The 27,357-nt window shown below is 41.7% G+C and overlaps 1 protein-coding gene across 1 annotated transcript in view; it reads right to left on the bottom strand.

Annotated features, from left to right (window-relative positions):
• Positions 1-6,363: 6,363 nt before the first annotated feature.
• Positions 6,364-27,357, bottom strand: part of pid1 (phosphotyrosine interaction domain containing 1) — a 29,352-nt gene continuing 8,358 nt past the window's right edge. The window contains exons 2-3 of the mRNA XM_072392668.1: positions 24,117-24,263; positions 6,364-8,943 (exon numbers count right to left, since the gene is read on the bottom strand). Coding sequence (XP_072248769.1) covers positions 8,446-8,943; positions 24,117-24,263 — 645 coding nt within the window. The 3' untranslated portion in view covers positions 6,364-8,445. The remainder of the gene's footprint in view (positions 8,944-24,116; positions 24,264-27,357) is intronic.

The raw sequence follows: 27,357 nt of genomic DNA, 5'->3' as shown, positions 1-27,357 counted from the left end.
ATTATTTCTTCAAGTCGCTCTTTTCAGGAGAAGCATGATTACATAAAGGATATCTATAATAGGAAAAAAAAACAAAAACAGTCAAATTTGTGTTCATATTTGCCACATAATAATAATTATACTTACAAACTTAAAAAAGATAGTTAAATGACAACACTGACTCTGGCAATGTTCCTACAATTATTACTCTACTTCCCAATAATGTTTACATACAAAACGAGAAGTGGCAGGGCTAAAAAAAAAGAAAATCCAGCACGTATCTGACACAGGACCTGAGAGATGCATCAGGACCTTCAGATGTTCCATCTACTGTTGGCTGAAGCCTCATCAGAGACGGTCTCCATGGACGGGTGGCTGTCAGGAGGCCTTTCATAAGGAAGGGAAACAGGGAGAAAAGGCTGAGGCATGCCAAATGAACCAAGAAGGGGGCTGAAAACCAGCTGCCTTTACTTGATATATTCATCTTGACAGAGAATGGAGCAAAAGGCAGCCAATATACAAAGAACAGCTCTGGAAAGTCCTGGAGAACTATTCCTGAAAACTACTTAAAGAAGTGATGAGAACACCTGTCTAAGACGGTTCAGCCTGGGTGGAGCAATAAAGTTGGTCGAAGTTATTGATTTTAAGCTCAGTAGAACTGTACAAGCTCATATATTGTATTTTTATTTATGTTTGCACATGTTTCAAGAAATTGCTGCACCTATTTACTGTTTTTGGGTGAGATGTAAGGAAAGGAGGGGTAGTGCAGCACTTTTTGAGCACTTTGTCTAATCATGCAGTTGTAAGATAAATCTGAATTGTTATGATAGAAATAAAACAGACCTTGGAGGCCACTTGATTTTAATTTCTCACGTTGACATCAGTCATTTGTTTAATTTCAAAGGTGGTTCAACTCAAAGCAACAATATTATTAAAAGCATCATTGATTTTAGGTTATTCCTAAGGAGCAATACGTAACCTTGGCTAAGAGTCAGCAAACAAAGCCAGTGTCATCGAGTATATTTGCTCTGAAAATGAATATTGGTAAGTAATTTCAAGTCACTATACTTCATATATACTTTATACTTATACTTATACTTATACTTAAGCACAATATTATCTTGTTGTCAGCACAACCGGCTCTGCCATAAGCCTCTTTTTCCTTGAAATGGGAGCTTCATGCTGTGCTTGATATCTGCTGTATACAATATATATGTTGATCCTATCGCTGATTTCAAACGTCCCCCCCATCTCGGATTTAGGATATGAGTTCCTGTCACACAAACATACAAACAAACATGCACACACCATCCGATGAAACGATAACGCGGTGCTGAGTGATCTGTCTTGTGTTCTAAAGATGAGTTAAATGTTCCATCTTCCTCCTTCCTAACAGCCTGCTGGGCTCGTCGGCTTTAAGATCAGACCAGCTGAGCCAGGCGGGTAGCCCTAGACCTCAGAGCAGAGAAAGATGTCGTGGCTGTGATGCTCCGTCCTCCAGAACTGCAGAGGCTGAGACACAGTGTTGGTACCTTATAATAAATATATGAATTCAAAGATAGATAGAAGAAAGAAAGATGGGTGAAACTGAACTGATAGGAGCGTTTCAACTTGACAGTGAGGCCAAAAAAAAACAAACATTCTCTCTCCTGTGTATATAAGTGACTGATGGCTGAACTTTGGATTAATTCGGGTTCGTGTGCAGCAGCCTGACCTGCCACCATAATATGCCTTCAGTGTTCAGTGATCTTATCTTGATGCTCCTTTTCAAAGACTGTGTGACACATGGGAACAGAAGCAACTGCAAAGGGGCATCCATCCAAAGGGAAGCATGACATTTACAGTGAAGAAACCCTGTGAGTGAGGAGAGACAGAGACATCTCAGATATCCTCTTGACACCATTTATAATAATTCCAGTGGGAAGCTGTGGATTCTACTGTGATGTCTTTTCGAAAAATGTGGGCACATTATGTCAAAGGAAAAGAAAAACAGAGGGAATTGCGTCTTTTTTAATCCAATTTTTTGATGACAATATAAAGGGTCTTTTGACTGTCAAGAACACATATCAATACTAATTTGATCATATTCCTCTTTTTAACTGCCAGAGCTGGACTGCAAATCTGTTTGCAAGTGCTGAGCAATGATGACACCAAGTGGACAAACAAGGTAACAGTCAATCAGCTTTGATTTGTTTGAAAGAAGGTCAAGAAAAAAAATCTTTTCAGGAGTATATCTGTGCCTTGTTTGTCTGGGACATCTGTCACTGGACTCTCTGATTCGTACTGAGCTGCGAGGCCAAGCCGCCACGCAACAGAGCATAGATTTTTCCAACTCTTCCCTCAACATCTGGGTGCAACATGCCCAACCAGATGAGCCGTGTCTTCTCTCCTGCAACCTACTTATTGTTTGTTTTTCCTCTCTCTCAATTCATTATTTTTATCTGTTATCGTCTCCTAGCTCCTTCCTTCCTGCCATGAAGTTTTGGCATTAAACTGTGCAAAACAGACTTTGGGTATAAACAGAAGATAGCCTTGAAGTCCAGATGACTCCAACACTATGTAAGAAGGGATTATTTACATTTCAGAACGCAGTTTTCCGGTTTAACAAAAAAAAACCCATGTAGTTCTTACAAGCAAATAGGCTTATTGTCATGTTCATAATGTGGACATATGAACTGTACTCGTATTATCCTCTGAATAATATCAGAAAACATTTGAATAGTATTGAAACAAACAAGATTTTATAGGTAGAGCCACTGACATTCCTCAGTATCTGTTTTAGTCTTCCCTTAGACCTTCATTTGTGTCCAAACGGGCTCCTCTTAGATCAGTCCAGACATTTCCTGTCCCCACAGGGATTCAGGACAGCATTTTGTCTCTGTGTGACTTTTTGTGTTTTACAATGGTGAACGCTCTGGGCTCTGGCAAACAGAAAGTCTGGAGTATTTGGTGCAGGCTAGCACACAACCTCCTCAGTCCATTCCACATTTCATTACAGCAGGAATCTTAAATCATGCGAAGGCCTGAGGGATCCATCAACAAGCGGCGATGAGAGAAGATCTGGACGCGATCAGAGGAAATGCTTTTTATGTCTCAAAGAGATCATTCATCCTCTGGTTTGGTGGATACATTACCCTGCACTTTAGTTTATAAACCAATTTCCTGCTCGTGTTTTATGCTGAAAAAAAAACTGCATTTTCTTCAAAAAATTCCCAGTAGTTGCTTTGGAAGTTTTACTGAAACAGCTGTGTGATTTTTAACTACTTATTGTGACAGGAAGACAGAGACAGGTGCTAATGTGCAATTAAACATACTGTCAGGTGAAAAAAAAAAAAAAACCCTCCTTGAGTGTGAGCGTTTCGCTAAATGTTCAAATTAATGATAATTGTGACATTAAAAGAAAGAAATATGATTATCATGTTGCATAATCAAAAACATCACTGATTGTAAATTGTAAACTTAATATACATGCTTTCTTTCTATGTCATAACGGTATCATTATTATGAATGCTTTTGACTGTGAAGATAACGTTATGTACACTGGATGCTGTGACAGCCCTAATGAGGACTGACTTCATACCAACTGTCAAGACTGTTGCCGGTGGGCTGATGCTTTAGGCTCGTTTTACAGCCAAAGACCTGGACACCTTTTTGGTCATTGAGTCAACCACCGAAACCTCTATATATATCAAGGTATTCTTGGGTTAAAAGTTTAGCAGAAATTGGGTCAGGCAACAGGACAATGATCCAAGCAGCAGATCTACAACAGAATGACTGAAAAAGTAAAGAATCAAGCTGCAGCGTTGTCAAGAAAATGGGCCAAAAGTTCTCCAAAACAATATGAGACAGATAACTGGATGAAGACAACAACTGATTCATGTTATTTACAGCTAACTGATAGCTCTCGCTGATGGTCAGCATCAGTTCATCTGATTAGCAGCACCTGGTTGATGCTTACCCTCGGAATTCATATGGAAGCAGTTAGGGTGGGCATGCACTGCCTCTGCATTTTGGGTTCTGTTGAATAAATAATGACATGTAGTATATCATGTGTTGTTGTTCTTACAAGGATCCATTTACCTCATTTCAGTGCTTGGTACGATCCAGGGAAGGTTTTTCACATGATTATATGTGCAATATAGTGTGCAATGCAATTTGATTGTATAAGGAATTGAGAATTCAGCAATTTGTGAACAATGTTCTTCTGTCTGTTTTGACTGAAATTTATTGGCACTGACTGTCAGAACTCAGATGGGGTTGAGATTTGCACTGAACAGCAAACCATAACCGTAACAGCCATTCTCAACAGGCTTTCTAAGTCAGAAAATTGATAGCAATTAAGGTTTGCCACATGAATAATACACGTGGGACATGAAATATAAGGAGTAATTCAGTCTGGAATGTCACCCTACTCAAGTATTTAGACTTCTCCTGTAATAATATCATTAGAGCAAAGTATTTAACAACAAATGCTTATTGGATATTATTCCTATTATTTCATGAGTATTCAGATCAACTTTAATCTAAGAACCCTATGAATAGCGTCCGCCTTCTTTTTACATTGTATGCTTTGACATAACCAGTTTACAATGTATTTGATATCATGGTCAAAAGTTTTAAAACACTTTTCAAAATCACGAGCGCCAGCACAAAGCCTGGAAATAAAAACGGCTCTTGTTCCTGTGTTAAGCACACTGTCGAGATGATCATCAACAATAATCCTGAGCATCTTTTTTTCCCCCCACCTCGACAGAAAGCAGTTGATTCTTTTTTTTATGTTTGAAATGTTAAAAGGTCTTTCACCACATTGAACCGCACAACTAGCGTCTCACGCAATGAAAATCACGCTGTTTAAGTCAAGCCACAGGCAGAAAGAATGTGGACAGGTCCTGGTCCATTTCACACATATGCTCCTCACACATGTTTACAGTATTCCACCACACATTCGCTCCGAGAGGCCCAGGCCTGCTGCTGAGAGAAAAGGAGAGGAGGACAGAGATAGAGAGAGAATAAGAAGAGTCTGATCAGAGGCCATGTTGGCACTTTCCCCTCAAGTGTGTGGGCCTTTCACGGGTGGAAAGACTGGCAGCTGTAGGACTCAGTGAAGGAACGGCAGCCAGCTGGAGCAGCAACAGAGTGGTATTGTGAACTGACTGACTGACTGATGCCCCAGTGGAGCAGAGACGGCCTGGTGGCCTCTTTCTGGGCCCCCAAAGAACCTCTCTGTGCTTATGCACTGTTGGAAGTGGGTCAGGCAGACACAAGGGCACAGTCGAGTGTAATCGGAGGATGTACACTCAGCAGAGATCGGAGTCAAGGAAGCGTAAACAGTGACGCTTGTGTACAGTGATCTGGAAGATACGAGGGCAGAAAGCTTTTTCCGACAAGATGTTTCCAACAAGGTTAGAAAACATCGAGCGATTGTGGCTGTAAAGACAATCCGCAGTAGCTTCCTTCCAGAATTTACATTCTCTTGGCAATCATATACAAAGCAATAATTATCATCCTGAGGAGTTAAATTGTTCATGGTAATGTGAAAAGAGGAAAACAAAATAAAAGTTTTGAGGCAGTAGTTCTGCTTGCCAGTTGGAGGCAGTGTTCCCATTCAACACACATTAACATCCTTCACAGCATCCATTTTGCATCTAATTCTCTGCAGCTCTTAAGCTGCAAAATGATGGCCAGTTATACAAGCAGAGAGCAGCCAGTTATCTTGTTACTGATGTGGGCACTTTGAAAAGAGAAGGGCTGCCATGTCCTGGCAGCCGAGAGGAGCACAACAACACAATAAAAGGCAGATCTGAGGAAGCCGTCGGAATGTGAGGAATGGAAAAGTAAAACCTCTCTCGGTGGCTGTGTCACACTTAAACCTGGAGCATGTTTGGAAATACCATAAAGCTATGTTTATGAGTTTGTTCTGGGTACTGTGACCACACGCAGGGGAGGAGTGATTGTACCAGAGGGGTGAGATGGTCAAAGCTGATTGCATGCCGGCTTCTATAGAAATGGTGTGATTGCTGGGTTGGTGGAGGGGCTGCGTCATACCCAAAAAAAAGGATTTTTATAACCTGAGTGAATTTAAGGAATCAGATTCCAGTTGTGCCATGAATGGCGGACATGTGGAAACCGAGGATATGCTTTACATCTGTGCTGGCACCTTTTCAGAACATCATGAGTCTGGCCCATTCTGTTTGCTCTGAGACTGAACATGCCTGCTGTTTATCCTCCCACACGCAGCCACAGCTGCGGGGAATCCATTCAGTTCAAATCCAGCAGAGTGCACAGAATAAAAACCTCTTTTAGCCCAGATCTGGTGAATGTGGAGAAATATATGAAGGAAGAGAGCTGTGGATGTGGATTTGGGACAAAACAGACCACACCGTCTTGGTCTTGGTAAATACTTTATATGCAACTGCGTTTTGATCTTTGCAAACACTTTATAGAAAACACTTATGGTAACATTTTTTTTTCCGAACATTTAAAGCGTGTCTGAGCTGTCAGACAGACATGGCACAGTAATCTACAGCTTTACAAACGTTCTCCCCTCTCCGGCCTGTCCTTACTCAACACACTCCACCACATTCAGTTTTGTCCAAACGCACTCTCTCACACACACACACACACACACACACACGCAGACTTGCAACCAAGCTCTCCACTTATAATTCACAGTAGGCATCATTACACTGTTCTGGCATCAAATGATGGTTCTCAACATTTTTTATTATTTAAAATAGCTATCAATATTTATGCTGTAATATTTTGAAAGTGATACATTTGTATTTACATAAGCTTATTGAGCAAGATTCAAATACAATTTGTGTACATACAGTTTGTATAGTTGTATCTATGTTTGTATATGAGTCTGAGTTCGCTGATCAGAGCCACGTGATCATTATGTCAAACCGGAGAACACTTCCATTGATGGCGTCCAGCCTGTTCAGCAGAGTCCTGTGAGAAAAGAAGGTGTTTCGGATCCTCGGAGCGGCAGTGCAGGGCGGCAGATAAAACCCTCTCGCTGCCTGCGGAGCAGAGTCGCTCCATTCAGCTGTCTGCGATAGCTGATAGAGGAGATTATGGGAGACTGAAGTGACTGGACATAACATGAGGCGCTCACAGTACGTCGGACTCATACATTCAGCAGAGGCCAGGAGGTGTGAGTTGTTTATGTAAAAGGCTGTGATTTACGGTCCCACCACATACATCTGACTCATACTTGTGTTATCATTTCAGACGGGATAAAAGTAAGAAAACGTGGCAAATGATCACAGTACCAACACCATGTCTGACTTTAAAACATCTCTTTAAGCATAAGCAATGCTTCTTGGGCACAGTACAGTCTTTCGCTTCTAGCTGAACGCATGTTCTGCTCCCTGATCTTCCCGCCTCGTTTTCTCTTTAATACACCAAGATGCGAGCAGTCAGATGTATATCCATATACACATAGTACAGAAGTAAGCAATTACACCTACACACACGGAGAAAAACATAAAAGCACACATGGCCACATGTAAACGCTGGGATTGCAAGAGGAAAGTGAGGCACATAGTCTGACAGGCAAAACGCAGCCTGGATTTTGGTATAATTAAAACAAAAGTCAGATGTGGATGATGAAGGTGTCTAAGACAGGACAAGGCTTCCAGCCCCGAGAGAACTTCTAAAATGTAACCTATTTAGCACCTATATTCTCCCAGGTGCCTTGATTATACGTTGAATCTTTCAGTACCTATTAAATGGAGACAGAGGGGGGGAGCTCTGTCATCCACGCTCAGTGAATCGTTTTTGGGCTTGGATAAGGTAGTGAAGAGCAGTGCTTAAAGACTTCACGCCCACACCCACTTTTGCTATTATCAAGGCTGAAGGCAATATAACAGAGCCACATAATTAACAATTTTAGGAATTTATGTGCTTCAACAGTCTCATACACTCTGGGTTTGGACTTGAAATAGGTCTCAGCATGTTTCTGCTGGGTCCCTACATGGCAAGAAGAGCACTAGTTTATTATCGACTGGGGTTAGATGAAGAAGGGACTAAACTTTCTTATGTTTGCTTCATCGATGAAAAAGCTTAGGAAGGAGTCTCTGATAGGTGCAGGAGTTAACAGTGGTTGATATGGAAGCGATGAGTGAATCTGTTGGGGGTGATCACAGGGGAACTTAAGCCCCCAACACCTTTAGACGGTCTGTGAAGGGGCATTTACTCAGGGTGGCAGCACTTTGCCACCCTTGTGTGTAAATGTATATAACTTTAGTAATTCTGTTTCATCTACCTTCATTTTACTGTATTTCTAAGTTACTTCATTATCCTGGGCATACTGGTTCGTAGAGTCAGTTAATTTTGTACCAAACTGATAACAGAGAGAGACAGCAGGGGAGAATGAAAGAGAGCAGGTAATCTGGTAATCTGTCCTTCCAGCCACCCCTCGATTTGTTAGGATGGGGATCAGGAGTTTAAGTGAGCTTCAGTTCAACCATCGTCTGGGGTCGAGTCGTCAGGAGTGGATGAGTCCTCAGCAAAGTCGTCCGTTGACCCACTCTTGTGGATACGGCCGTCGCTACGCATGCTGTGGAAAGTCTTGCGGAAAGCCTCCATCATCGAGTGTGCCAGCTTCTTGGCCTCCAGCTTGCTTTCACACTCCACAGCGTGGCAGTCCATCTGAAAGGACAGGTCATCGTTGATCTCCCGGTAGATCCACGCAAATACGTTGGGTCTGATTCTGTGGTCGGCCGTGCAGTAGGCGATGCGAGCCACCTGGTAGGTGTCCATGGTTACTGAGGCCTCGCCACGCTCATCCAGGTGGTGAAGGCGTACCTGGAAGGGCCGGATCTCCAGCAGAGAGTGGATTGCAGGGGAAGTGCCCTGCTGGGCCAGAGCACGGCGTTCCACCAGACCCACAACTGCCGACTCTGTGCAGCCGGACAAGAACTGGGTCCCAGAGATGGTCACCTTGCCCAGGTACGTCACCTGCAGCAAAGAAAACACACACATGCAGAGTTTAGACTAGTCCTTTTTTCTCACGGTGCATTTGACAAATGTAAATGTAAAGTTTGGTACAAATACACCCCTGAGCCTAGCTTATTAAACCTGGGATGTTCTGCAGGTTCTGAGCAGAGGAGTCACTTTTCCAAAAATCAAGTTTGAATTAATTTGAAACGAGCAGATAATTCTTTGAACATATTCAAAGCTAATACTAGAGTGCCTTTGCTGAATCCCAAGGCAAACAACTTCCAACGGTCTGATGCCTCGATCTATACAGCCTATGGAGTGAAGCGACGACAGGCCGTAATTTTTTTATCCCACTGGCTTAGTGAAATTTCCAACTTTCGAAGAGGTGATCAAATGAGTCACTGCCACAATTTGCAGAGGCTGTTAATCCGGCCAGAGGACGGTCACGGCTGAACAACTCTCAATACAAAAGATTTGGAATCAAAATGACTTTTTTGAAAGATACTCTGAGCTAATAAGTTTAAACTAATACTTCCCAGTGAGCTCATCAATTCCACTTTCAGTGTCATACTTGAGGTTATACAATCCTAAAATCCAGGGTGTTTTAAATCTCTCTGTGAGAAGGTTGTGTTTTGACAGTCAACAATGGAGACGAGGCTTTGTTCAATTTTTTGTGGCAATTGTCCTGAAATGCAGGAGTGTGTGTGTGTGTGTGTGTGTGTGTGTGTGTGTGTGTGTGTGTGTGTGTGTGTGTGTGTGTGTGTGTCATTTTCCAAAAAGAAGAGTGACAAAAAACACTACTGTATGTTGAGTTGAGCATCATGGAACATAGAATACCATAGTAATGACACCGCATACCAGGAGAGCGACAGACTGAGAAGATGGAAAAGGATAAGGTCAGAGAGTTAAAAAGTGAACAAAGCTGGAGTGTGGCTTTTCTTTGGGAGTGTGGCTGGTTTGAAAGTTACCCAGGAATAATGGCTGACTTATGCACTTCTCTGCATGCTGTTCTTTATGGTTTTGTAAAAATACACAGAGGAGGAGCCTCAAACACTCAGAGTTTCTACTGCTGGTCTGTGTTTATTCAGGGGCTGGGGCAATACTCGTGAATTCTCTGGAGTTCTTTACAGCTAGCCTCCATAAAATGCACATTTGACATGGTTGCAGATAACATAGCAATAGAAAATGTGAACTGCAAGCACAGCTCAGTGCAACTAAAGACTATGCTACTGATAACACTATTCCCACAAGAACTCTGGGTAAACCATTACACAATGTTTTTATCAGTGCATACATCCTGATAAGAGAATAGGCCAATCAAACAGATGTGTTCCAGACTGACAAAGAGCATCAAAAAATGAAACGAGGCAGCGGCTTGGGTTCTGTTTCATCCACCACATGATCAGACTCTTCAGCCTCTTCTCTTTCACAAGATTTGTTTAGTCTATGTGCCCTCATTCTCGGCTGCCATTTTGACTGAATGGAACCTTTCAGCATAAGTGTGCTGGAGATCAAGCAGCCAGCCACTCGGGCTCTCAGTAAGGCACACAGGTAGGTGTAGCAGTTGGGTGTAACATTCACCATTGGGGTTTAAAAAATGTTAAAACCCAAAGCAGGCGTGGATATCTTTTTAGAAAATACTGGAAAATCTCAACACAAATGTCATAAAGGTGGAACCAAGGGGCGGATAGCTTAAAAAGTAACTGCTAACTTGGCTCTGCCCAAACACTCCTCTAACGTTCATGCTTTATCACATCTCTGCATCTTATTTGTTCAATCCGTGCACAAACAGAAACGAAGTAATGACAGTTTTTGGGTTAAGGGGTAATTACAGCACATACCGTGACTGTTTCTACATATCTGTGAGCTAAGCACTTCTCACTTCCTGCTTTCAAATGTATAATTAGTACTTGTGTTGTAGTCAAGACCACCGAGTCCGAGACCAACGCCAGAGCACATAAAGACTGAGACAAAACCAAGACCTCATGAGGCTAAGACTGAGGCCTAATTCCATTTCATTTCATTCAGTGTGCACGATAAGTGTTTTTTAGAGCATCTTTTGTCCCCACTGTCTTCCTCTACAACACACCCTGCTGGTCGTAGCTTTACGGCACCAAGGAGTAGCCTATTTAGAACCTTTAGTGTATGGTGACACAATTGTTCAAGGTAGAGAAAAATGATATCTGGATAAAATCGAAGATGAACTCATTGCTAACAAACAATGTTAGCAATTGTTTAGCAATTGTTTAGTAATTGTTTAGCATTGTTTAGCTAACCCATTGCTAAACAATGTTAGCAATGGGTGCTACATTAAGCTTCCCCTCCAATTTACATTATGCTACGTGTTTTCATTTAGGCTTTATCTGTCGGATGAACTCTTTGTGGTTCGTGTCTGAAACAACCTCTGTTTGGAGGAATCGACAAATATAAATTAGAAATGAGTCAAGTAACTGTTTGCATTTGAACATCAGCATCAGGTTCTCCATTCGATCATAATCAGAAAATGCACAGGAAACTTAGTGATGTCCTCGCAGCTGCAAAAATCTGTCTATTTTGAGAGCAGATCGGGTCCATCGACAAGCGTCCCACCACAAAACTCGCTTATATAGCATTCAGTTTTGAAAGGTCTGTTTATAATAGGAATCATGTTTAAAATCATAACAATATGTACAACAAATTCAATGTTCCCACTGATGGGGAATCTCTGAAAACGAGTATTTTTGTCCACAGAATTCAGAAGTAAGAACACTGTGAACACCTCAAAATTGAGCAAACTGGACCAATAGTGGGGTATTTCAAGTGACTATATCTTCAAAAAATAACAGACGAGTGTAGCATAATTCTCCTGTGAAAGAAGCTTTGAAAGGGTTGCATAAAAGTCGGATCTGTTTCTGCTCCGTATTTGAGCAAACACCAGCCTCCCGACCACTTTGGCACGCGAAACGCCCCCTCAGCCTCACTGATTCCCAGTTTCATGCAAACGCTAAAAGATCCAGACAGAAGACGCAGCTGCCTCCCCTCGCCTGTTTTTCATTAGTGGCGGCGACCACGTGGTGGGACATACAGCCTTTTGCACCAGATCCGTCGTAGAGCCGAACAGCACCGGCTGCAGAGGCAGCCTGGAGGCACGGTGGTTTGATAGCCAACCGCGCTGACACGCTCTTCCAGCCAAAAGGCGGTCAGTCACTCAGCAGGCCAACAAATCCACAGACTGTGCCAAGATACATCACCCATCCACAATGTGCACTCTGTATGTGAAACAGCAACAAAGAATCATTGTGAGCCTTTTTTCTTGTCACCTATTTGGACTTTGAGGTACTCGGTTAAAATGAGACGCTTTTGGCTGATTTCTTGTTTCCTAGTGGAATAAAGGGAGACTGCTTTGCCAGAATTAGATCAAATCGCAAAAAGAAAGTGAACGTTTCCTCTGGATCCACACACAGTATGATAGCTTTGCCTGCTTATTTTGTCCTTTAATGGCTGATGTATATGCTGCAGCTAAATGATTTTAACTACAAGAATCACAGGAATGTAAAGAGCTTCATCTGATCACCAAAAAGGGATGTTAAGGAAGGGGATCGTGAGAAAGAGGTAGATTATCAAAGAAAAGCAAGCAGTTTTCAGACAGATTGATTATCAAAATCCTTTGGCACCATCCGTACTTTATTGTGTCTGCGATAAGTGAGTGTGTGAGGAGACGGAGCAAACATTACCGTTTCATCCAGACCAAACATGAAGAGGAAATTGTAACATAGCTCACAAAACTGCTCAATAAGAGAGTGTTTCTTAAGAAAACAAACACACCTGTAAAACTTTAAAACATTTTCTGGTTCGCAGTACACGAATCAACCATTTCAACCGCACCGAAACATCCCATAGTTAAGCTGCCACCATGTGCATTCGGCATTATTGTTGTCATTAACTTGTGTTTCTCTGTCTCAACCGGTATCCTTTGAATGGTGTTGTGGTGTTTGTCGTCCCCTCTTTTCTGTCCTCTCAAACCCCAGCTGGTCGAGGCGGATGGCCACCCTTCCTGAGTCTGGTTCTGCCAGAGGTTTATTCCTGTTAAAAGGGGGTCATTTCTCTCCACAATTGCCTCATGCACGCTCAGGACGGCAGATTGGACCGAAGAGAAGTTTCGGTGCAATCTGTTGGTTTCCTTAGCTAGTTGCTAGTAGTTAGCTAATTGTTTTTGTATTGGCTCCATATGTATGAATTGGACTAATTTTGAATTCAATAAATCGGATTTGAATGGATTATGATTGCAATGAATTGGACTCTAATTGGCTTGAACTGGACTGTATCATTGAAGTGCCTTGAGATTTGTTGTGATTTGGTGCCAAACATCATCATAAGACACCATATTTCATAAGACAATAGATTTTCATCAAGTGGAATCTTAGGTGACCTTCATAGAAATGTGTTTTTAGCGTGTTGCAAAGAAAATGAAGGATACAGCACAAGGTTACAGCCAGAGCTCAATACATGACAGCAATTCTGTGAACAGTCCTGTCTGTCACAAGCTCTCAGTGGTGCTTTATCTATCAAAGTGATGTATCGATATTTAAAAAGAGGGAAAATGCATATCAGAAGCGATTATATATATAGCAGGGTACATGCACTGTGTCTTCAACAGTTAGGCCTCTTACATGTGATATTTGATTTATCCAAATAAGGAACAAAGACATATGTTGGAAACTTGTTATAAACTTGTAATAAACTGATAAAAGCACCGATGAACTTTACTTTCCTGAGGCAGATAATCTGGCACAAAAATCTGAGTGAAAGGGGAGACGCTTCTTTAGACCTCTGTCTAAAAGTTCTTCACTTCCTTGAAAATAAAGTTCAGACTTGAAGTTTATCTGATAAAATATGATGCTTTTTTTTCTGACTGAAAGCAAGACATTTGGATGATCACACTTGAATTGGAAGCACATATTTTCAGCTGACATCTGACATCCACTGACTTAAAGACAAAGCCGGAGCAGTGTTGCAATGCGAACGGAAGCACAAGTGGGTCTGTGCACGGTGTGCGTGGACGTAAACTGAGGATGTGGATCTGAGACAGAGAGCGCCTTTTAAAAGTTGTAGCGAGCGTAGGAGCACACCGAGTGTTTTCTAATGGTACAAATCATGGCTTACAGTCGAAGCAAGCCATGATTTGAGAGGCACGCTGACTCAAAAGGATTGTAAATTTTGCAGACAGAAAAGAGACGGGATTCAGATTGGACGGAGTAGAACTGAGGTGATTTCAGGATCTCCAATCCAAAGTGCAGATGCCTGGCAGAGGACTGCGAAGTGCGCGAAGACAGAAAAAAAAAAACTCTGGCAGTTCTGGCTATCTACTCATCAGCCTCTGGATAAAATTGATACATCAATCCATCCATCGTCAGCCAGAACACATCTGCTGTCCTCCACGCTGACAGTCTGCTCACCAGTCGTCTCAGCGCTGGCAAGTCAGGCAGGCAGCTTAAATCATTCCAGAGAACTACAGAGTCCTCCCTTTGTTTCAACTTTCCATGTGTTCCTCCTCCACTCCAGTCTCTCCTCTCTCTTTCACCCGTTACTGCCCTGAGCTCCCATCATGTGTTTCTCTCTCCCCCTTTCACCTCCCCTCTCTACTGTACTGCACTCCCCTCTGTGGACAACTTCTCTGTGGCATCAGACCGAACATACTTCCTTGATGTGAAGCAATATGGAGACAGAAATAAAGATTAGTTACAGGAGCGGAGTCCTTGGGGGCTGCAGTGAAAGGAATGCTATGAAAAGGAATAAAAGCATAGACAGAAAAACAGACGAGCTGAACGGGAAAGAGACAAAAAAACAAACCAAAACCTTTTTCTTTTCTTTTTTTTTTTAAAGTGACTCGAGTTTAAACTATCCGCTGGAATGCTGGTTTAGACAAAACAATGTGTCTGTAAACCTACTTTGTAGATGAGACGCAAAAACAAAGAAAGCTGGTGAGAATGTTTGAGTGTGACGGAGATAGAGGAGGAGCATGGTTAAACATTTGCATGTGTGCTGAAACATCTGGCCACTATTACTGACTCTTGTCTTATGCCAGGTACAGTCCGTTTCTTTTAGAACACCCCCCCCCCCCACCCCCCCCCCACCCCCCCACCCCCACCCCCATACTTCACCCTCACAAAGGGAGACTTGATGCCACCTGCAAAGTAAGGCCACATGATCAACAGCAGGCTTTACAGCCTTTTTTTTTTTTGTGGTTTCACCAACTTGGAAATTTGCTCTGTAGGTAGCAGCAATTTCATAATGTCAGCCAAGAATGCCACTTAGATGCCTGTCTTTAAAGCTGGAAGCTACTGCCACAAAAAGTGAAAACTAGGAATACTTCATTCAAATCAATCAAATCAGCTCTACACTGGTATCATTTCTGCCCATCTCTACTTTGAATCTACAGTCTCAGAAAGCTGAGGTCCTGCAAGCCGGATATTCCATGCAGAATATTGGAGGAACCTTAGGTTTTATATTAGGTGCTATATTTGCATGTGCTGTGGGGAACCGATGAAATGAGGAACTACTGCAAGCTAGAGAAGTTAGCAAAAGCCGGATGGAGGAGGCAGCAGAAGAAGGAAGATGATCAATTTCAACAGAAGGGGATTCAGTTTATCTGGACACGCCGTAGTTCAAATATGCAGCCACTTTTGGCTGCTAAACTAATTACAAAGCACTTTCTCAGCCATTTATCTTTGAGACACCCAAAGCCTGAGCGGACATGTCCTGGTAAAACGGCAGGTTTTGTTAGTTGATGTGTTTTCTCTGGTCTCAGGAAGTGAGTTTCTCATTAAGTGGACCGGCCAACAGGCACAAAGCAGCCGCGGGTCTCAGCCTGATGACCTGCAGGTGGTGTATTTTCTAAAACTGTTAAAAGCAACAGGGAGTGAATAGATCACCCTTCTGATATTTCTGTCTTTCAAACATCTGTTCAAATTTGGGGAAACTATAGACGTTAAGAGCCCATTCAAATCTGCAAGTGCTTCAGACCCTGACCCGAAGCAGGACTGAGCGACTTTGTGCAAATGCTTTTATTTTGCTGTGAAATTAGAGAAAACAAAGCTGTCTCTTTTCTGACTACCCTGAGTAGCAAAACATTTAAGATGGCTGCCACCGCTGGTCGTGGGATCGAGAGAATTACAAATTAATATCATCTCAAATTTAAGGCTGTTGGTCTCAACTGGGATCCTTGCAACCTGTCATATAATCTGTGGACCACGGACATTAACAAAAGAAAATGGATGCCCTGACTTTTGTACGTACCTCATCTCTATACAAAGAAATCTTATGAAGCAAATTCTGAAAGCTTATACAAGTCTGGATGCCGGGTTCTTCTTCAAAGAGGGATTTGAAGGCAGGTTAAAATGTAAATAAGGACACAAGAAAGTGAAGAATAAATACACAGAGGGAGGCAGGAAAAACATCCGCAGTTCAGCAAGAGAGCCGCTGGGAAAAGACAGGAAGATCCTGGTCCATTCACGCACAACACACCCTGTTTATCTGTCTATGTCAGCACGAGGGTGTATTTACATGCGTACTATATATGCTTGAGAGGTGCACCGCTCAGGCAGCTGCTGCTGTTGGAGCAACAGCTGGTTCAGCTATCAACAGAAGAGAGAAAGCAAACGGATGAGAAAAAAAGCAGGAGGAGGAAGAAGGACTTAAGAGGACTCAGCGAGGAGATACCTGACCCTGAGGAGAGGCTTTAGGAATATGAATGACGAAGAAAAAGAAGAGGTCTAACGCTGAAACCAGAATGAGGGGTCAGTTGTTGTGGAACGCTCTGTTGGATCTGGCCTGGGAACAGGCTGTGATGTGACAGGACAAACAGTCAGCAAACTGCTCTGGAACGTATCGTTTCAGCTTAAGGCTCTTTCCCACAAACTAGTCCAAGGGTAAACAGGCGGTGAAGACAAAACCCAAAGTCTGTGCCCACCTTCGCATGCCTCCGTTTGTTCAAACTTCAACAGATCGACTATTTTGGAAGAACTTTCAGATTTACAGAAACTTTGACAACAGTCACCCCTCCACTTCATTCAGAGAAATTCTTTCATTTTTTTCTAATCAATCTGCATATCTGCATATTCCCCCGATGCCTTTAACTTTTTTCTTTTCAGAAAACATCTCAATACTAAAGTGCAACATGAAAAAAAAGCTTTGGAGATAAAAATAAAATGCAATAGTTACACAAGTGTACCACAGGAACAAAAGAATGCAACAGTATCTGTGTCCTAAATCTAATGAATTTCCTTCAAATGACTTTTCTAAATTAATTTATCTAAAATGCACTTGATTCATTTGCCTTTTACGCGGACTTTGAGGGCATCCCACACACTCAGAACTGGAGTTCTGGAGTACTGCACCTTCCCCCCCGGGATTAAAACTTGTAAACTACTGCAACAGGAAAGGATATCATTTGTCTTCTACAAGCTGTGATGAGACCACAACTTTCTGAAGTAATGAGGTTTAGTTTATTATCTTTGAAGGGATCACAGGTGTTAGCCAACACACACCAGGACACTAACAGTGAGCTGCTTCCACACTGAAAACAGGCTTACATGTGAGTGAGTGGCTGACTGGTTTTCAGGTCTATGATGTGTTCAGAGGCTGGTAAAAAATTGGATTTCTTAGTGCCTGATCTACTGGTCACTGGCCAACGCAATCAAGCTCAAACTGTCCAATGTCCTGCTCAGGACATGCAGTTTGCAGGTCAACCTTTTTCTGAGTTTCTGTAAAAACAGAATATATATTTACGACATTTTAATTTGTTTCATTTTCCAAAAAATAATATCTGCACTGGGTTGGCAATCTAGTCAGTACTGTATCAGTGGGATAAAGATCTACAGAGCAGCTCAACCATGTTGCCTCATGCAGCATAACTGTGTTGTCAGAGGTGGAGGCTAACCTGGTGTTCTCCCTCAATAGGCCCCTGTGTCTGGATCCCCCAACATGGCTGGGAATCTACTGCTTGGGAATGCAGCATTCCTGAAGAGGTTGTTAAAATTCCTCCAAACCTACTGAATCAGCACAGTACAGCTGGTTCTGCTTGTCATGGCATGTAAAGACGGATGAGGGTTTTTTTTTTGTTGCTTTTTTTTCAAAGTGCAGTGTGCCTTTGGTTGTTTATGTTGTGAGACCAAGCTGCTGAGTGAATTAGTACAAAACAGAGTCTGAGCGTTTTAATGTCAAGACAGGAGCACCTCAGTGTAGATAAAAGGAGCTTTCGCATTTACACCGGCTTCCTTAAAGCCTCAAGATTCCTCCAGAGATGGTCACAACATTTGTTTCATTTTTGAGATATGCAACTTTTTACAGTGTTGACAGAGAAATCAATTCATGGCCACAAAATATTGTAACCCTAACCCTAACCCTAACCCAAACCCAGTGCTTTTGGTTTCTTTAAGCAGGTTTTTAACATGCCTATTAGAAAATAAATAGTTTCTTTAACGGATGTGAGCCAAAGTAAAGTTTAGTTTCAATAAATTTAGGGCTTCTGTAAGATAAAGAGCATGTAAATGTAACCAAGGTTTCCTTTTCTCTTTAAAAACGTTACGCTCTGGGTGCTATGTACTTGACCAGCATTAACTGTGTTGAAGCATCAATAGGCATCACGGTCTATGGGTTTTGTTTTGTTCTTTAAATGTTTGATCTTTGCATTTCCACATTTCGTGTTTTAGCCCCCTTAACTATTTCATTTTGAAAATATTCAGCCCTTGTGTATTTAATTCGGTTTTGCTTCTTGCCCTCGTCTCATACCAGGTTTCAGTGACTAACAGCCACACTCCTGTGTTAAATTAGTCAGACCCTCATTATATGTACAACCAGATTTCTTTTGTTTGGTATCAGATCTGTGCTGTTGTTATCATGAGCGTGGTCATGTTCTCCTCCTTGCCAAGTCTCGTTCTGTTCCCTCCCTCACTTTCGGTTTTGCTTGATAAAGTTTATTTTCTTCCCTTGTCTGCCTCGAGCCGAAAGCCTGCATCTGGGTTCTCTCTTTTTTTTTTTCTCTAAACACAAAACAATGTGGGGAAAATGTCTGTGGAATATGTCTGAAAAATGGCGGGCACTTATGTAAAATGCTTAGAAGGTTATCGGAGGAGCCATCTGTGGGAGCTTTTGGGAAGGACAAACTGTTGCTGAAGCTCGTTCGGAAAAGAATGAACACATCTTGTCCACCAAACTAATTCAACTTGCAAGCTATGCCCCGAACACAAAGCTTACAAACAGGCAAGATGGATTCCCAGTTCAATCGGGATCCTGTAAGATCGCGATATTTCAGCTATCTAGCAGGGAAAACATTTGGCCTCACTATCCCACGAATACTGTCTTTTATTTTTGGAGGAGTCACAAAGCCTGGCTCAGAGTGTGGATCTGATGGAAGCCCTGAAATGCAGCCCAGTCTGGCTCCGACACTGACAAGCAGCAGTGCCAGCAGAGGAAAATACACTAGTTAACCTGAAGCAGAATCCAGACTGTCTTTTTACTCCAAAACACTTCATCCAAAAAACCCACAATTTTCAATCTCGTTGTCAAAAACAAATATCAACAGCATTTTTAGTATGTGCGTGTGTGCGTTTCATTTAAATCCATCTTTGTCGAGACTGACAACAATGATAGTCAAACTATAAAACATTATTAACAACTAAATTCAGTGCGTTTGTATCTATCGCAACTGTGGTGAAAAATAAAGTGCACTTTTACTCGGAAACAATTCTGCTGATCTCATCATTATCGTCTAGTGTATTAGCTGTCGGTGGGTAACCAAAATGTTCATCATGAATTCTTATGGCCAGAAGACATTTTCAACAAAAAACTGAAACTAGCACTTCAGCTATTTTATCAACTTTATCTATTAATCACCAAAACAGTACATATAAATGCAAAAAACTCTGATTACAAAATGCCGCCTTGAACAGAAACACTGCAAAGGGAACTGGAAGCAGCAGTCATCTCAACCCAGAGGTTGCTGATCATCTAAAAACGTCATTGTGCTTTCTGTTCCCTCTTTACAGGAGGAGAAGTGATGGTACGTCCGGCATCAGACATCTGACATCAGAATTTAAAGTACAGAGAGACAAAAAGCCCTTCTGCCTCACAGATTAGATAAAGGCCTGGAAGGACCAGGCTGTCCTACACTACTACACCCACGACTGTGAGGGAGAATCACACACCGTCACTGGTTTGGTCTCACTATGAGTGACCAAAGTGAAGTATTCTGGAGAATACTTCAGAAAGTATTCTGGAGAATACTTCAGAAAGTATTCTTCCGAGTTCAGAATTAAATCAGCTAACTGGAGCAATCAAAATTTTCCTCTCTTTTTTTAACATTTAACTTCAAAAATGCTTCTTCACCGAGGGATACTTATCTCACACCTGTACACTTAACATTAAACTACATTCAGTTCAGGGTTTTTTAGCTGTAAGTGCTACAAGTGGCCAAGAAAAAAAAAAAGACAAAATGTCTGAAAATAACTGTGTGCAGCCCCTTTTCACTAAACTTCTCACTCAGGACGATGCTAAGTGGACATGTAGCCTCATCTACTAAATTAGTCCTGTGAAACCCTAGCTACCATTTGTATGTTACGTGAACAACAAATAAGAAATAAAGTGTTAACTAGAAAGTATTAGAGTGTAATTTAGGAGAATTATGTTATCTTTGGGAATAGCCACACGAGTCATTTCTCTGTTTCCACTCTTTGTGCGAAGCTAGGCTAACTGGCTCCTAGCTGTATTATCATTATCATTATTCCCAACAGGACATGAGATTGGTTGAGTACAGACTATATCCGAGAATGTCTTTCGTCGCAAGATATACTTGAATAGAATCCCTCTTTGTTTGTCCTAGGTTCACAGAGCGGTTTTTCGAGAAAAGAAGATTATAAAGAAGTAGATGGTGTTCTGTCATGGACAGAGTCTGTCAAACCAACATGAAGAGTAAAGTCGTTCATTTTTGAGGTTTTTGGGTTGTGGTTCAGGCAGACTTGTACAAATTTTGAACAGCTGTACTGTCACAAATTTGCTTGATAGTAAACTGTATGGCAGCGCTACTTTGATACATAGGGACAGGTCCTGTTAGCATTTAAAGTAAGCTAGCTGAAGGTCAGCTTCACTTAGCAAATCACGCCTGTTTGTGAAAGAACACCCACTGATTGAGACATAACCACACAGCAGGGACCTCTACTTGGATTGGTAGTGATCTTCTCCTTTAATTCAAAATGGCACACAAAAAAAAAAAGAAAACAGCGCAGTTTCTTGCATATCATTTTGTTGTGTTTAAATTGCATTTATTCCCTATTTCTAAGGAGTAAAAATGTTTTTTACTTAAAAAAAGTCAGCGGCTCAAACTGTTGTGAGTAATAAGCAATCATTAATTCTGCTTTTCAAACATGCCATTGTTGCCGTTTTAAAGTTTGTTGCTTTTTTTTTTGCCTAATATAAGATTCAAGGGTAATTTCATCATTGCAATAAATAATGACCACAGGGATGGCATGGCTGCACTGCAGAGCATTTCAGACAATTTGTTGATGGATGTGAAGTGGACAGCAGTCAGGATGGCAGGGCAATGAGAGGTGGCCTTTCATCCTTGCTAGCTGTTAGCTTTGGCAGGCTGACAGTAGACCTCAACCAGACGTCCTGATTTCCTGTAAACTGGGAGCACAACTGAGATGGAAGAAAAGGAGAATCGAAAGAGAAAGAATATATATTTATAAAAAAAAATAAAAAAACGCTCCATGACGGTAAGAAATTCTATCCTATTGTGTTGTAGTATATAAAAGCTAAGCAGACAGGAAGGCAAGGAGTCAAAGAAAGAAAAAAAAGACTCCTGCTTCCTCGGTTTTCTGCCATGAAAGACAGTCTCTTTGAGAGGTAACGGTGAAAGCAGAGGTGCTGGAACAGGTGGGCAGACAGATACGCAGACAGGCAGGTAGTTACTCAGACAGGAACTTACACAAGCCAACAGACGCAGACACAGAGGCAGACAGACTTGCATGTAAGGAGGTTACAGACAGATGAGGAAAAGAATGGTTTTTTGTGTGTGTGTGTGTCTAGTATTCGGCTGAAAAGACGTAGTGGTATGCAAGGCATCATGGCTTCGGCATTCTCAGTAACACTAGAAAGAGCAGAAAGTACAGTAGAGGAAAAGGCAACGAGTGGATGCTGGGATTCACACTGGACAGAGAGGAATACCAAGTTTAGCTAGGTGCAGAATTCACCCAGACGATACATCAATATTTATCTTCACTCATAGCAGTGACGGGCAAAGGGATGAAAAAAGAGGCTGCTTTGTGCTGCTGCAGGCTTGATTCCCGCTGATAAACAGTGCATCATCAGGCAGCTATGTTTGGATAAACAGCAGGCTAGATCTGGACGCTCTGTAATGCCATGTTGGCAAAGCATTGCTCATGCATGAAGGGTAATTAAAAGCAGTGATGAGCAAGGAAATTAAGAATGACTCACTAAACAGCAGGATGCTGATGAGTCAGTAACTTGTGACACAATTATCACTGCATTTACAACTGTCAAAAAAAAGATCATTGTTATCTTGGGTGAACATTCATCTTTTACATTCCCACAGCATAAAATGTGCAGTGACTCGGACGAACGAAAAAAATGACTCAATATCCGCATTTTTCTATAAATGTATTCGCAAAACCAAAACTCTCGGGACACAAAGTCTCGTGATAAGTTTCGAGCTTATGCGTCACAGCCCGCCCCCACATTTTCACCGTACCCGGTGCCACCGCTCTTCTCGTGACATTATCAGCGGAGACTATAAATCACACAGGATAGCGTTCATCTCATTTGTGGAAAAACAACATGGCACTATTTTTTCAGTTGCTAAGTCACCTATAATACAAAAATAATGCCTTCGCCTGCCTCCGATAGGTGACTCTGAGCTACAGTACAAAGACAGAGCAGTTGAGACCCAGAGTAAAACTGCAGCCCAGCGTATTCTTCCAGCGTTGCGCGTCGCTTCAGGGGTTGTGCCGAGGTGTAAGGCTTTCATTCATCCTTTCTGACATAACTGCTGTGAGACACTCTGGTTTGCTGATCTCAATAGTTGCATTCACTCTCCGGCTCACAAAAAAAATTTCAAAGCAGGCTGAGGCAACTGAAAAATACAGGAAGAAAATAAAGAAATACATCTCCCATAATGCATCACCACCTCTTGATGTATTTCAGACTACCACAATACATTGAGGCTTTAAAAGGGTCTGTGTGCATCTGTATACTGAATGTGTTCTTATTGGTTTAGGATAAAAAAAAAGCAAAGTCTTGTGATGTGTGACTGCGGAACAAAAAGAATCCACAACATGATTCCTGCCACCTGAGCTTGTGAAAATCCTGCAGGTTAGCTTGTGTCTCTACAGGCAATACCGAGCTTGTCCGCTATGCCAGTGTAGGCCCTGTTGCTGACTTCAGCTTCATCTTGCACTTGAACTTCTCTTATAGTCTACAACTGTGTGTACGTGACAGTGCGTTTCTGTGTGTGTTCACTTCAGTTCTTCAGTAAAGTGATCCAACAAACACAAACATCAACAAGTGTGGGGCCCATGTGTTCCACATTTATGTTTTCTGGCAATAATTTCAAGAGGGAATTCTATTTTTTTTTTCCCTTTCAGTGGAGCTGTCAGATATAAAATTCCTCCTTTTCCGTCAGGCTTGTTAATGACACAGCAAAACAAAACAAAACAAAATCCTCATGCTCAAACAGTCGCTTCAAGCAGACAAATACACAAAGACGCCCCGGTTACGTATTCAGAAGCGGTTGGAGTAACAATGAAAAGTTGCTGCTATTTTTATCTGCAGCTCTGTTTGTTTTCTGTTTTAAGGCCGGAGAAAAAAGAAAAGAAAAAGAAGAACAGGCTCCAAATCAAACGGCTCAGGGGATCAAACTTTACATCTGACTCTTAGCAGAACCAAGGAGAGGAGGAAAACAAACAAACTCATGGCAGAACACATGTACGCAGACACCCACACACTGGTTTGATGTAATCACTGAAGGTTGTGATGCAGAGGCAAACTTTAAAAACTCAGACTGTGGCAAAATTAATTAAACTTGTGTGGGCAAAAAGAAAAGGAAAAACATTTGGATTATGCCTCTTTTAATGCTATTATGGATTTAGTGTTCAGGAACAGGGTTGGATTTGGGGATTAACGTGCTCACGTGATCCTACCTTGTATCCAGCGTGGGTCCTGCTCTTTGCAAGTGGCGTGGTAGAGCAGAGCTCAATGGCCTCGGGCTCGTGAAAGATCACGGTGGGCAATGGCTCCTTCCTCAGCGTCAGCACATTTAGCTTGGTCTTCAGCATCGTCTGAAAGTGCTGACGGAGACAGAGAGATACTGTGCTTTAGGTGAACGTACAGTTAGTACCAGACACATAAAAGATAATTATTACTATGGTTTACTGTTCAGAGTTTGAAACGCTGCTGGTTGCTAAAAAAAACAGTTGATAAGGTGAAAACAGTTGAAGAACACCTGAATTTTATGTTTGTTTTATGTAAAAATCACCAGTTTGAAATAAACCCTCCCAGACAGAGATTTGTCTCAGAGGTGAAAACTTAAAATGAGGACTGAAAGCGAGATGGTGTGAGAAGTTAATTATGCTCCACATTAGGGCGTCAATGATTAGTCGACTATTCACGATTATATCGACTATTAAATTCGTCGATGACTAATTTAATAGTCGATGCGTTGTTTTTTTTTTTTGGTTTTTGTTTTTTTTTAAACTTTTCCGTCCTTGACACACATGTGCAGTAGTGGTAACTGGGGGTCAGCCGTAATGTCACAGGAAGTTAAACCGGATGGGCTCTGGTATCATGGCTACCCGGCAACGGAGCTCAAAAGTGTGGGAGCATTTTAAGAAAATTAAAGACAAATGTGTGCAATGCAATATCTGTAAGGCAGAATTTGCCTTCCACAGCAGCACAACGACGATGCACAAGCACCTGAAAAGGAAGCATGTTGCTGTGGCTGATTGTAAAGAGGGACCGTCATCTTGGTAAGCTAACTGGCTAGTTAGCCGCTAAAATTAGCGTAAACAGAGAGTTAACTTGCTACTTACTCATACTGATAGCTGTAAACGTTAACATTAGCGATGACGATTTCATTAATTAGCCTTAGCACACATATTTCATGTGTTTTCTGTAACGTTTCTGTAACAGTGATGTGTTTGAATAGAAATGCTAATATTTTCTAACATTGTGTTTCAGTGCTAAAAAAGTATGTTCATCTTCAATGGACGGCTTTGTTACAAAACTAGCTACATGCACACCTCAGCAAGCAAATGTCCTGACTGAGTCCATACTGAACATGTTGGTGTTATATCTGAGTCAGTGAGACCAAAACGTTTTGTGAATAATTCCTTAGTTTCAGGTGCCTACCTCATTTTATTTAAATGCAGCTATGTTTGATGCCAGAGACAAATGAAGGAAAGAAAAACCTAAAAAAAACAAAAAACAAAAACTTAAGTATTTATTTTTGTGTTTGCTACACAGTTAAATAATTGTTTGTTGCAACGAGCTGCATATTTCATCAAAGGGTTAATGAACTATAATATTAATTGTCTTTTTTTTTTAGTTAGCATATACCTTAAACACTCCAAGCTGAAAGCTAATGATGGTTATATAAGAGCAGCTGCATCCTGGTGCGATAAGCTGTATGTTTTACATTCAATATACGTATAATCCCATTAGTTGACTAATCGAAAAAAATAATCTGTGATTAGTCGACCATTAAAATAATTGTTTGTGGCAGCCCTACTCCACATAAAATGTGAGGAGCAGATGAAGGGCACTCTGGCCTCGCTGTCTCCATCAAAACAACGGCGTTGGCGCGCTCTCGCACTGCACTCCGCGGCCAGCGCTTCCTGAAGCCGAGCAAAACCACACGGCCGCCGTGGCTCTCGGCTCTGCACCCCTGTGGAATCTCTGGGGTTTACTCGAAATACTCAAAACATAACTGAGGAGCTTTGATATGAAGACTTTCACAAGAGGAACATCAAGTCACATGGTCATTCACACTACAGTTCCAGGAGAAATTGTAGCGTGACTGCTAAAAAATGCCACAGCTTGCCCACAGCTGCCATTGTTTCCAGCAGCTAGAGACCAAGTCAACAAAGCCCATCAAATCTTCCCAGCCACGCACTGACAACCAATACACGATAGCCCAAATAAATCATATGGGATGTTTTGTGCCCCCCCCCCTATTTTCTTAGATCTTTGCACATACTAATGCAGGTTTTCTCACTTATATCCAGCAAAACATATGATGTCAACAAGCTATTTACCTGCTAACATGGCCTAGTCTAGCATGACATCTTAATAACTAAGCCATGCTGCTAGTCTTTAGTATATAATCTTACTATAGCGCCATTTAGATATAGAAACTCAACAGTCTCGTTTGTATTCGCAGTCTAACAGCGGCTACCGTGGTTAGCATTGATTTGACCACATTCAGAGAGGTTTGTTAGCGTTTTACAGACAAGCGAGAAAAAATATCTCATGTAAAGCCATCTGTCAAACATTGTGCTTAAGTGTGGTTGAAACATGTAGGATAGGAAAGTATTTTTCACAAAAGATTAAAGCGTGGACAAATCTTAATGATGCTAACCGGCATGACGTACATTATTCTGTGAAACAACAAACAATGAATCTACAGAGAGCGGGTTTGTTCCTTCAGTCCTAATGGTTGTGGGGTTGGTCAAAGCATTTGGCATATTTGTCACCTCACTGCTCACCACATCACAGACATGTCGCTGCTGCTTTTAAGTACAGGAAGTACCCAAGGTTGTTAACCAAAGTCTTATTGCGTTCACAAATATTTAGCATTTCTAAAGAATATTTCCAGTGTTCTCTTTTTTTCTGTCTCATCGACATTAAAACTTACCATTCAGCTATGTGAAAATAAAGTGGTGCAATAATGTTCTTGCAGCCTATTTCCCTCTCTGTGCCACGTATTTCCTGCTTAGGTTACACTCCTCAGTCTGGACACACCAGCACAAATGCATGCATACGACTCCCACAATCGGAGGGAAATGATCCTAGTTTAAATTAACCCGTTTTATTGGAGATAGAGAGATTTATAAGGTGATTGAAAGGCTGCAACCCTGGTTTCACTTTAGGCTTTGGCTGTCATTTTTGTCAAAATTGTTGCTGCTCACATTTGTCTCCTGAGGTTGAATAGTCCCCCTTTCACAGACCTCGCTAAAAGCCAAAGCAAGCAAGTTTCGAGGATAATCTTCCCCACAAATGGATCCTAATGTAGAAAACACCTTCCCTGTGTTGATACATCGACCTTATAGGTGATGAGTTATCTCTAGTGCACATCACTTGAATACGTTCCTTTTCCTGTACTCACAGAAACTTCAAAGCTCTTCACATTGTTGGACTGCGCACACATATTTTTCTATGCAACAG

The sequence above is a fragment of the Leuresthes tenuis genome, unplaced genomic scaffold (assembly GCF_036924035.1).
Source record: "Leuresthes tenuis unplaced genomic scaffold, fLeuTen1.0.hap1 SCAF_9, whole genome shotgun sequence".
NCBI lineage: Eukaryota > Metazoa > Chordata > Actinopteri > Atheriniformes > Atherinopsidae > Leuresthes > Leuresthes tenuis.
Note: the sequence above shows the minus strand (reverse complement) of the source record. Positions and strands in the feature narration are given on the sequence as shown.